This window comes from Halyomorpha halys, unplaced genomic scaffold, assembly GCF_000696795.3.
Source record: "Halyomorpha halys isolate HHAL.00 unplaced genomic scaffold, Hhal_1.1 Scaffold214.1, whole genome shotgun sequence".
Taxonomy (NCBI): domain Eukaryota; kingdom Metazoa; phylum Arthropoda; class Insecta; order Hemiptera; family Pentatomidae; genus Halyomorpha; species Halyomorpha halys.
The window spans coordinates 1,150,348-1,161,925 of NW_027110944.1; the positions used below are offsets into that span (position 1 = coordinate 1,150,348).

Here is an 11,578-nt window from a genome sequence, read left to right on the forward strand (position 1 = left end):
TTGGAAGGATTTATTTTTCCGAGGATCAGGAACCTCGAGGGAGGAGGGGGTTTTATTTTAGTATTTGCATATTCGTATGTGGTGTTACAAGAAGTATGTTGCTATTTTTGAGTCTAATATTAACAGGTTTTTTAATGATCATACTAATTCATAGATTGAACATCTGGGGTAAGAAATTAAACTTAGAACATGAAAGCACCACGCATAGAAACTGCTGCACTGGTATCTGAGAAGGAAGCTTGTTCCGTAGAATGAATGAATATGTTGTTCGATAATCACTCACTATAGTTACTGTGCGACGTACCACATCGGAAAACGCACCAGGAGGACTTCTTTGAGACAGTTTTCTCCATCAAACGACTACTCTAAATCAAAAGTCGATGCCTCAAGTAGAAGATATATTATCCAAATAGGGTCAATTAATAGAAGTGCAGTTACTTTATATAACCTGTGATTTATATAGACTGTTTGTTTACTTTGTTGTTCCAGTTTAATTAATACAACAAGGAATGTACCTGAGTTTTATTTAAAATATCGCTTTATTTAATCGTCTACTTAAGTATGTGGAAATTCAATATTTTGTGTTAAAAACTGGTGTTGGTTTTGTTTAATATCAATAACTCATTTCAACATTCAATAACAATTATTTTATTAATTAAAAAATAAAATCTGTTCTTCTCGAATAAAACAATAACGTTCAAAAGTATTGAAATTTTTTTAGTATCGATAAATTATCATTCTATCGTTTCTAATAGCACGAGGGACTGAAAGTTATGAATCGATAGTACACCATAGTTTTATGTTACCTCAGTTGGCCGTTAGCTCGTCTTAACATGCTAGGCTAGACAGAGTGTGTCTTAGGTCGATGTATCTTTCGGGCAAAATTTCGTGTTAATTCGAATGATTTTTTCATTTAAATTAGTTTATGCATTCTGAGTGTCGAAGTTTTAAATAGTGACACGACAATGGGAGATGTCAGCCTTATTAAATCTGGGATGAGTATTCAGATTCGACGGACCGACGGTAAGTTGTGAAGAAGATGTATTCTTCGTCATTTATTTATTTTAGGATGTTTATTCATTTATTGTTTTGTAGGGCATAGGTTGGCTATTAAACCTTTTTCCTCTGATTTTTAATTTCTTCAGTTATCTCTCAGAATCTGACACTACCTTATGATCTTGCCAATTTTTAGATTATTTAATGTTTGTATATATTATAAACGTAAAATTTGGCCTCTTTTTTATTATAAGGAAACATAAGACTTCCATAGCTATCAAATAATTATTGAGTATGTCATTTTTTATATTAATGAATTGATTGTCATGATTTAGCCTATTTTAATAATTAGCAGTTGTACAATATAATGTGTGTAGGAGCATCAAGTTTTTTAATTATATGTTGAATCAGAATATAATTAACAGCGACAGGTTTCCAAGTTCTAGAAACTAACTCAATTCTCCCTTAAAAAATTTATGCAGGTGTTATACATAGAATTTTCTCCTTAAATTTGAGTTATTCAGGTTGATTTAATAACAACTAAACTTTATTAGTTATATTTTTTCATTAGCAAAGGCATGATTTATTCTGTTTGATATGTTAAATTAATTTTAACTGAAACCATGAATCATCTAAATTAGAAAAAAATAGGTGAGTTCTTTTTTTCAACATTAATGGACAGCGATATGGTATTTAGTTGTTTTTTCTACCCTTTTGTCCATTCAAATACCAAGTTTTTTGTCAATTTTTATAAATGAATTCATATAGTTTTGCTGTTATCATTTAGTTCCTTATCTTCTGTCCCAAGTTATCATTGATTTCGTTAAGCATTGGTATTAACTTTTATTCTGGAATTGATCTTATATTGTACTAATAAACAGTTTGTAGCCTAGGCAACAAACTCTCAATGAGTAATTTCCGATTGATAATGTGTATGTTTTATAAATAAGATTCTGTTATTTTAGCTTTTTGTTTTCAAAAATCCTCTGGGGAGAATCTTGTTGAATACCTCCCTCACGAAGGGACCCCCTAAAAATTGTATCCCCTAAAGCCACACAAGGTCCAGATCTGCTTCTGATAAGTGAACATCAATGTATTATCCATTATCTCATGAATTAACAACTCAGTTATCGAACATTTTATTTAATCTTTTATTCTGATTTTACTTACTGTATTATGGTATTATTATTATATATGTTATGGTTAAACTGTTTTACTGGAAGATTATTGATTGACCGTGTGTAAGGATGAAAGGAATATGGTCCGGGTGCGGTCAAGAAAAACTCAAATAGTATATTTCTACTATTTGAGTTTTTCTTGACCGCACCCGGACGTTAAACTGTTTTGGTTGAACCATGTTTTTAAAAATGTAATTGCCAATTGATTTTGAATGCACCTATTATGTAAGTATCATTTTAGTTTATCTCAACCTCAGTTTTACTCTGTTTTCTTGTCTTTATTTTTTCAATTTATTTTCATTACTTTTTTGTATTATTTTGGAATTTATTTTACTTTTTTAATTGCACATTTTACTCTTTTTGGGCTAAATTTTGATTTTTGTTGCATACAATTTAATACTTAACTAAATTTAGCATAGTATACACATATTTAGTATTTATGCGAATATTTATTCATTTTAATTTCTTTTTTTTTTAATTTTTAATTCTTTAATTTTTCCCTATTTAATTTATGGTTTAAAATTGATGAATTTGAGGTCAAGAAATGCATTGAAGTGCTAAACGAAACAATTTACTCTGTGAAATTTCTGGGGAAATTAAAAAGGGAATTTTGTTGAAAGAATATTTTTTGATACTTCTTTCTACGCTGGCATTCTTTTTCATATTATAAAACTTAAAGTTGAGGTAGGTTTTAAGAAGTTGATAATTTGAATTTTAGCCTTGTAGTAGAAATATAAAATCATTTTATATAATTAGCTTCCTCATAGCTTTTCAGTTATGGACAAAATTTCAGTTTTTATTTATATTTGCATAAATGTAGATACGAGTATTTAAAAAGTTAAATTTAATTCAAACAGGGTTAGGTAAACATTTTGTGTATTAATATTATAAATATAACAACAAAGTTGATTATTGCACGATTTGGGTGTTTTATACACATTGTGAGTTTTTACTGCAAGATTTTGTACATTTTGGATTCTTTACTGCATGTTTTTTTTTCAGTTTTTACTGCACAAAAATCCGGTGTCTAGTTGCCCTTATGTCTGAAAATTTTTTTTCATTCCTTTTTCTATTGGATTATGGTATATTTATTTGTAAATAAACACTGTATGTAACTGAATTCATGACTTAACTTTTGTACTCAGAATATGAGAACACGTTCCTATTAACCAGTTTCTTATTCTACTTGTGAGAATACTGGCAAATATGAGTGCACTTGGGAAAACAAGCACATTTTTGAGGTGGAGATAGCCGGTGTAAACTTTTCTCACAGTTGATATGGTCAAGTAGTATTTTTCATTAAAAAAAAGAAAAATAATAAAACAAAGGCTCTGCAGTCCCTCCAGCACTCCAGACTGTCCTCATTCCTGTCAGCCGCATGTCTTCTCCATCTACTCAATCCCAGCCAGGGTAGATCTATCAGATGTGGTGTTCATTGCGTTCGTCTAGCTTCTGGCAATTGATAAACAGCCTTCTAGGCCGGTGATCCCTGGCATGTTTTCCATATTGCCATGCCATCGGATTCTTGTCATCTTGATGAACATCACACCATTGATTGACCATATATTAAGTCTCAATTTTTCCTTTATTATCATTTATTCCTGATTCTCTTTTTGGTCCATATATTATTCAAAGAACCTTTCTATTCCACACCTTAATATTTTTTTCATGTTCTTGGATCAGAACCCATCATGTTTTACTGTCGAATATTGCCAAAAGCCTGGAGATTGTCTGGTATTTTATGAGATTGGCCTAGTGGGAAAGATTTAAAAAACTTAATAGTTTTTGGAGTGCATGCAATCACCAACTGCTCTTCTTGGTTCATATATTATTCGAGTAACCTGGTAATACTTTACAAGTGACAATAAGGAGTGTTGTGCCTCTATAGAGATGGAAAGGGAATTTTATACTAGAAGTAACCAACCTATTTTAGGAAGAGGGGGAGGGTCAAGTTTTCATTCTGTGGGACCACCACAAAATATAAGTCAAGCCGTGAAGGCCAGAATCCAACTGGTGTCATTGCAGACATGAGGTTACTAAGGTGAAACCTCAACTCTATCAGCTACAACAGTTTACTATTCTTGTAGCTGATCAATGCCTGATATTTGTTGGCCTGTGGAGGGATTTTATTATTTCAGCTATCCCTTCTTTAGTAGGATTCTAAATTGTCCTGCAGGCGGGTTTGACAATATCTTCCTGGGAGTTCATTTTAGGGGATTAAGGAGCTCTTAAAAATCGTCAGCCTATACATCAAGGACAACAGTCTGATCTTTGACCAGATTTCCCATCTTACAAAATTCTAGTTGGGGTTTAAATGCTGAGATTAGGCACATCTCAAAACAAAACACTGCCTAAGATGTTAAAATATCATAAAAATGATATTTTTTGTTTTATGACGGATTGAAAGCACTTAGAATATTATGTTATTAAAAATTGTATGTTCAAAATGAGTAAATGACCTGAGAAAGTACATATACAAAATTTAGAAGGCATACTGAACTTTATATTGCAGATCGTCTTTGGCAATGAATTTTTCATCATTATGTTATTTACCTAATTTACTATATCTAGTTTTGTGTATAATGTTTAATGTATCATTCATTATCTTCATATAGTCTACCACTCATGTTCATAAAGTGTCCTTTCATAAGGTAACCATGACAGTAGTTGAAAAGTATATATTAACTGCTTATGAGGTAAATATTAACTGCTTCAGATGGGAATCAATCCCACAGGATTCTGAATCTAGCACTCTGGAACTCTGAACCCAACGTCCTTGGCCATCACAGTCTCCCATAGGAGGATAAAATGGATTTGATTATTCCTTGTGCTACTAAACTTTTTTAGGGTGGGAGGGGGTTAATGTGATTCTGTTCACAATCAATTTATCTTTTTTCATAGATATCTTCTAAAAAGCAGAAATTTTAGAAAATGTTTTGTATGTTATATTATGTATGTTGTAGTTACTGGACATACTCTTGTTGAACAGAGATTTGAATAAGTTATTTTGCAACTGGTATTGATGGCATCAAAAAATAGTCATAAGCAAATTAAGAAGACTTGGTGATTTTTCAGTTGGGATATTACTCATAATATTTTAACTCCTTTGCATAAGGAATGTTCCTCCTATCCATAATTTCAAATATATTTCTTATGCTATGTTGTTAACTGTTAACTTTTGTTTAACTGACAAGTAAAGTGATATTAAAAATGATTAAGTTCGAGATAATAACTTAAAGTTCGAGAAACTAATTTAGCCACAAAAAAGAATGAAGATTTAACAACTGTTTTTATAAATCTGATGTTTTACTTACTTTTTCTCAAAATTTCATTTTATGATATTTGTTTAATGGATAAATAAAAAAAATATTTAGTATTTATTTATTATATTTGTTATTAGTGTTATGCTTTTATTAATTTTTTTCCATTATATTTTAAAGATATATAAATTAATTTTTTTGTAATCATAATTTTCTAATATGCTTTGTTCAGAATGTTTAACCTTTATAAATATAGATAATTCTGAATAAACTGTGATAAAATATATTGTATCTTCTGGAACATTAAAATTACTAAAATGATTATTAGTTATTATACTTTGTTTTATAAAACAAAATTAATCTTTTTTTTTTTTCTTTTTTTTTCTCTCTACTCGTAGTGAGTGAAATATACAACTGAAAATATGTAATATCATCGATCCAATTTATCAATCCAAGATTTTATCAACTTTAAAGAAAACGACGCATTTACTTTTGGTATTTTTCATTATATTAAATATTACAGCTTGTAAAGAAAGTGAGGGGAAAAAACTGGAAGATATCTGATCGGGTTGTTTTAAAGAGAAATGATAAGCCGAGAAATGAAAAAGTTCCATATTCCAAGAAGTCAATTATTGAAGGTAGTGTTCTTAGTGATTTGTAATTGCTTTAGTCATTGAAAATTAATCTATTATTGTGATCTGGAATTTAATCTTTATCTTTGCATTTTTATTTTTATTATTACTAGCTTATGTATGGAATATATAGTAAGGGAAAGTTGAAAAATGAACCGTTAAAAATTTTTAATTCTAGTTTTCGACGGAAATACACTTTTTGCATATAACCAAGTTTCGCAAAATGGCGTTTGTGTGAACAACTTAGCTCAAAAACAAAAAGTGGTAGGAATCTGAAATTACTTATTTAAAGGAGTTTTTCCACTAAAATCGACCTACCGGATTTAGCACATATTTTCGAATTCATCAAGAACAGCTCTAATGATTCTGATGGGACTCGGTAAATCTTTAATAAAAAATTGGTTTTATCCTCATTGAAATAGTTTGATCGGGCTTAAATGCCGAATTTTCACAATGGCTTTCTCTGAAGTACATTTAATTTTGTTTGTTTAAAATATTTAACCATTTCACATTTTGTTTGGTAATTAAAAATGGATAAATATAAACTATGGAAGGATTTTTTATTTCACTTTAGTGGAAAAATATTTTTTTCATGTTGAAAACGCATTTTCGGAAATAAGGCCATTAATATAGACTTCTATATTTAACATATAAGGTCGTATTAGGTGTAATGTAAAATTACAAAAATCAAATGAGTATAAAAAGTGTGTTTTAACACTAAAAATGTTTGTTACTCTAGCGGGAACATATGCAGTGTGTTAATCCGTTTCGCCAGTCTAATGGATGTTTATATGCCAACATAATTATTAAGTAGTTTTTTTTTTAAATTTACTTAACCTACATAAGAGACTTACAGTTAAAAATATGACTAACTCCGTAAAATCATTCTCAGTATTTTCAATATTGATTCTACTATTTAACAATTTAACATTGAATTAATGGTTAAGAGAAAAATGTACATTTTAGTAAACTGTTATGTTTTTAATGATGAGAAGATAGTTAACCGTAATAACTCCGTAAAATCATTCTCAGTATTTTCAATATTGATTCTACTATTTAACAATTTAACATTGAATTAATGGTTAAGAGAAAAATGTACATTTTAGTAAACTGTTATGTTTTTAATGATGAGAAGATAGTTAACCGTGGATAGTATATGAGAAGATGGTTGGGGGTGCGGTCAGAGAATAACACCAATAAGTTAAAAAAACTTATTTATTAGTGCCAGAGTATCTAACCTTCACCAGGGCTGGCTTGAAGTCGTCGTACATCCAAGTTATATTTTTGTCATACTGTTACAAAAGAAAAATGTTATAATTTTGCAACGAAAAAATTAAAGTACTCTTCTGAAAACTGTCGAAATTTGGATTTGATGTCAACTGAAAGGCTCATTTAGATAATTAGTGTTGGGAAGTATGACGCATCAGATTTTGTTTTTGCTTCATTGAAATCATTAAATATGCAGTTACACGTATTTCTCATCAAATAGGCAAAATAAAATTTGGCTAATTATTCTTGAGTAATCTGATTCAATCAGCAGTTTTAAAAATGCACGCAAACAGAATATGCAATTGCACAAAAAATCCTAGCCTTGATTATCAGGAAATATTTAGATTCCTGCTACTGTTAAGTGTGTCCAATAAATTACAACCATAATAGCAAAAATTTGAATGGAAATGTTGAACCTTATGATTGCCTTGGTATAAAATTCTATTATATAAGCTTCTGACTGTTGAAATATGATAAATACTTTTTAGTGTTCCACATAATTGTTGGGACCTTCCATTCATTTTAATGCTTATTGATAAAATTTATGTCAGTATTTTATTTCACTTGAAGCCAAAAAGGCTATTGATGATGATTTTTGTGATATTGATAGGCAAAATCGGTCAGTTGTTTATTTTGGAACTTTGAAAACCAAGGTTGTTTTAACCCAAAGTTACAGATTACTGCATGAATCTGTATTAGTGAAATGCATTTACTAACATAAATATTGCCTATGGAAGTAAAATGTCAAATTAAAAGGACTTTTTGTGGATTTTGAGTTTGTGGAATTTGTATTTATTTATTTCATCCTCCTTATGAAATATACGACTTAGTTGAACCATTTATTCTGATGTGGAAATGGCACATTGGCATTGGGCCTCTGAATGTGCAAAACCGTGACGAGGCACACCCTTTGATCACGTATCAACAAAATGATCTTTTATTTCTTTGACTATAAGATATTATTTATTTCACATTATTTTATGTTTAAAGTCTCACTATGGCTGTTGACTCTACGGTCTAGCTCCAGGTTGTGAAGTGGAATATTTGATAAAAATTAATCACAACCCTAATATCATGTATGAAAACTTGAAGTATGTTGTTTTAAATATTATTACGAGGGGGAGAGGACCGCAAACGATGTGCCCTCGGCAATTTGGATTTGGCGAATTTACCAAAAAAAAAAAAAAAAGAAAAGAAAAAATTGTACATTGTAACTTCTTTATTTTATATCTCGAGTTTGGTATCGACATAGTTCTTCCGCCAAAACATTTGATTTTTGTTGTAGATTGAAGCAAATGTACAAATGTTTAAATTAATTGCATTTTGTTCAAATGAATTTAGAAAAATGTTAAACAATTTAGTAAGATAGTAATATAGATACTTTTTTTTTACCGAAAACGATGGCGGATTTTGATTCAACTTTTATGCTGAACATATCAAGAACATATAAATATATATATATATATATATATATATATATATATATATATATGCTGTTCAGAGGTATTCAAAATTTAAAAAATCTGGAAATCCCAATTCGTTCCGGAGTTTTGAGGATTTTCGGTTCTTCGTCCTTTTTTTACTGTTCTGAAAATTTTTTTTAGTAATTAATTATTCCATTCCAAATAATTGGATCTCGAAAATTTATTATTTTTGGATCACAACTAATGTTAGATTTTATACTGAAGTTTGTACATAGTTAAGAATGCAACCTTACTCAGGATGCCACAGTAAGTCACATTTTAGTTAATTTGAAAATTTGATGATGGGTTCAAAGTGTCAGATTTGAAATAAGTAAATATAAACTTACGTTTCTTCCTGTCTACTATTTGGGTAATTTGGTCTAAGCATTAAATTTAATGCTATTTAAATCAAAATGACCAAATTTAGGCCAAAAATTTCGAAGTATGTAACAAAAATTAAAATTGTGCAATTTTGTGCAATACTGAATTTCACTGTATTATTCCGTGTTACGTAACGGAATAAAATATGCAACGACATGGAAATCCGGCCTTTACTTATGATTTTCTAATAGGACATATTTCTATTTGTCTTTCCTTCATGTCGCGGCAAATACTTGGCCAAAGTTAAACTAGTGCCCGAGATAAGGATAATTGAGTTCGTATCATGAATCATAAAGCTGAATATTTATTGTTAGCTTCGTGACATTATCATTTATTTGATTTTTTCATGAATCACTTGGCAAATTTGTAAATTAAATGATCTCATGGTTAAAAAATGAACAAAAATGGATTTTTGTGCTGAAAAAAAATCAAAATGTGCAAATTCATGCTTTAACTCCAAAATTTTCTATTTTGTGCAATATTAAACTATTGTCAATAAAACGTCCTTTTTATTGTTTGAATTCCTGTCGATGTTTGACTGGATGTTTTATACACCGATACTTTTATCAAATATTTTCATAAAAAATATGAATACAATTTTAATTCAGTTGTGCTTAGTGACATTGACCATAACCCGATAGTTTGAAGTGTATATATATTTGTTCCCATCACATTTGTTGATAAAGAAAAGTCAATTTATAATTATAAAAAGATTTCAAACGATAGAAGTTTATGGAATCTAATACAAATTTAGAGATGCATATGGTAATGAATCATGATCAAAGACTTGCTATTGACTAATTTAGTTGCTTTTTATTTGTGTTTTCGATTAGTTATTCAATACAATCATTGGCAACCTTTTTATTAAAATGCGAGTAATCATGAAACTTTATTTGTTTCTCACATCAGAAACTTGATTGCTAGGATAAAGGAGATATCAGTGACACAATCAACACCGAGAGGATCAGACCTTTGCTTTAGAAGACTTGCGAATGCTCCGTTCTTACTGGAGACCAAGATTCACTGGAGTACACCGATTTTTGACTGAGGAGGAATGAAATCTCTGACGTGACCAGAGTTGCTCTCAATAGTCCAGATGGTCTTCTATAGATTCTTTTAAGTCCATCTCGAAAGTTAGGGACAACTCTTGTCTTGTCAGAGATTCCATTCCTCCTCAGTAAAAAATTGGTGTACTATAGCGAACCTTAGTCCCTGATTACAATTTGATTCTCTGTTGAGCTAACTGTTATTTCTGAATACTAGCAACCAAGTTTCTGATGTCAGAAGCTGTTGAATTCTGTTTTCTGGGTACTTGTATTTAAAAGATGGGATATGTGAATCCTGGACGACCTCACCAGTTGTGTGTGTGTATACATATACGGATTATTTTACAGCTACATTACTAGACCCTACAGTGAAACGAGTGAAATGAAACGAAAAGGGGCAGGTAAAAAACTTGCGTTCAAACCAAACATTCTTATATTCAAAGCATTGACTCATCGTGGTCTTGTATGACCTCAAGAGTGCATAAACTAGGGCTATTCATGATGTGTTAAATGTTGAATGTTATAAGTTTAGGATTGTGAGCAGCCCTATTTAAAGTCAGGTTAAATTTTAAATATATAAGAGCTCCTTGCGGATTTTCTGAGCAGCATCTTATAATCTTTCCTTCCAAAACTTCATGTTATTGTTTGCTTTAAGTTTTGATTAAAATAATTTATAACAACATGCCTAAATTGAGTGAAAAGTGAAAGTTTGGTTGCTGTATGTCTTGTTGATCTTCTAACTTGTGAGGAAGAGAATCAAGATGGACCAATTGTGAACTTTCATTACACATTATTATTGTCATCCATTGCTTTATTAGTTTTAAAACATCAAAAACAATACCAACACAGTCAAAACACAAATAACAAGCAAGTAACCTAACATATCAAGCAAAATGGTGACGAGCTCACCTGGTCTGTTGCGTTTAACAGACCTAGTAACAGACTCAGCCATGTTATATGTTATATCGTTTTGACAATGTAAAAGAAGGAATTATTTCTCCATTTAACACAAGTTTTTCCATTTAACACGCTTAACATGTTAAACTAAAGATCATGAATTTCCCTACTTTATGTTTAAAGGTGTTTGTTACCAATAAAACGTAACAACCTCACTACATAAACCTTTGCCTCTTGCGTTGAGTTTACTTTACACAAACAACACTGGAAAATGTATACAAGGACTACTTACATTACAAACCCTTGTGCAAGAGTGGTCCTTACTTAGATCAGAGTAAAAAAATCAGAATTTTCTTTGGGGTAGTCTTTAATTTTTGATCTACTACGTGAAAAAGAATTACTGTTTAATTTTTTTTTAGCACATGTTTATATATTTTTATAATTTTATATATCTTA

At 30.1% G+C, this 11,578-nt stretch overlaps 1 protein-coding gene across 2 annotated transcripts in view; it reads left to right on the plus strand.

The window, feature by feature from the left end:
* The first annotated feature begins 796 nt into the window (after window positions 1-796).
* LOC106679674 (kinesin-like protein KIF2A) overlaps window positions 797-11,578 on the plus strand; it is an 85,054-nt gene continuing 74,272 nt past the window's right edge. Inside the window, exon 1 of one of the 2 annotated variants that reach the window (XM_014418960.2) lies at window positions 797-1,023. In XM_014418960.2, coding sequence (XP_014274446.1) covers window positions 966-1,023 — 58 coding nt within the window. In that variant the 5' untranslated portion in view covers window positions 797-965. The remainder of the gene's footprint in view (window positions 1,024-11,578) is intronic. The other variant, XM_014418961.2, reaches the window with a different exon arrangement.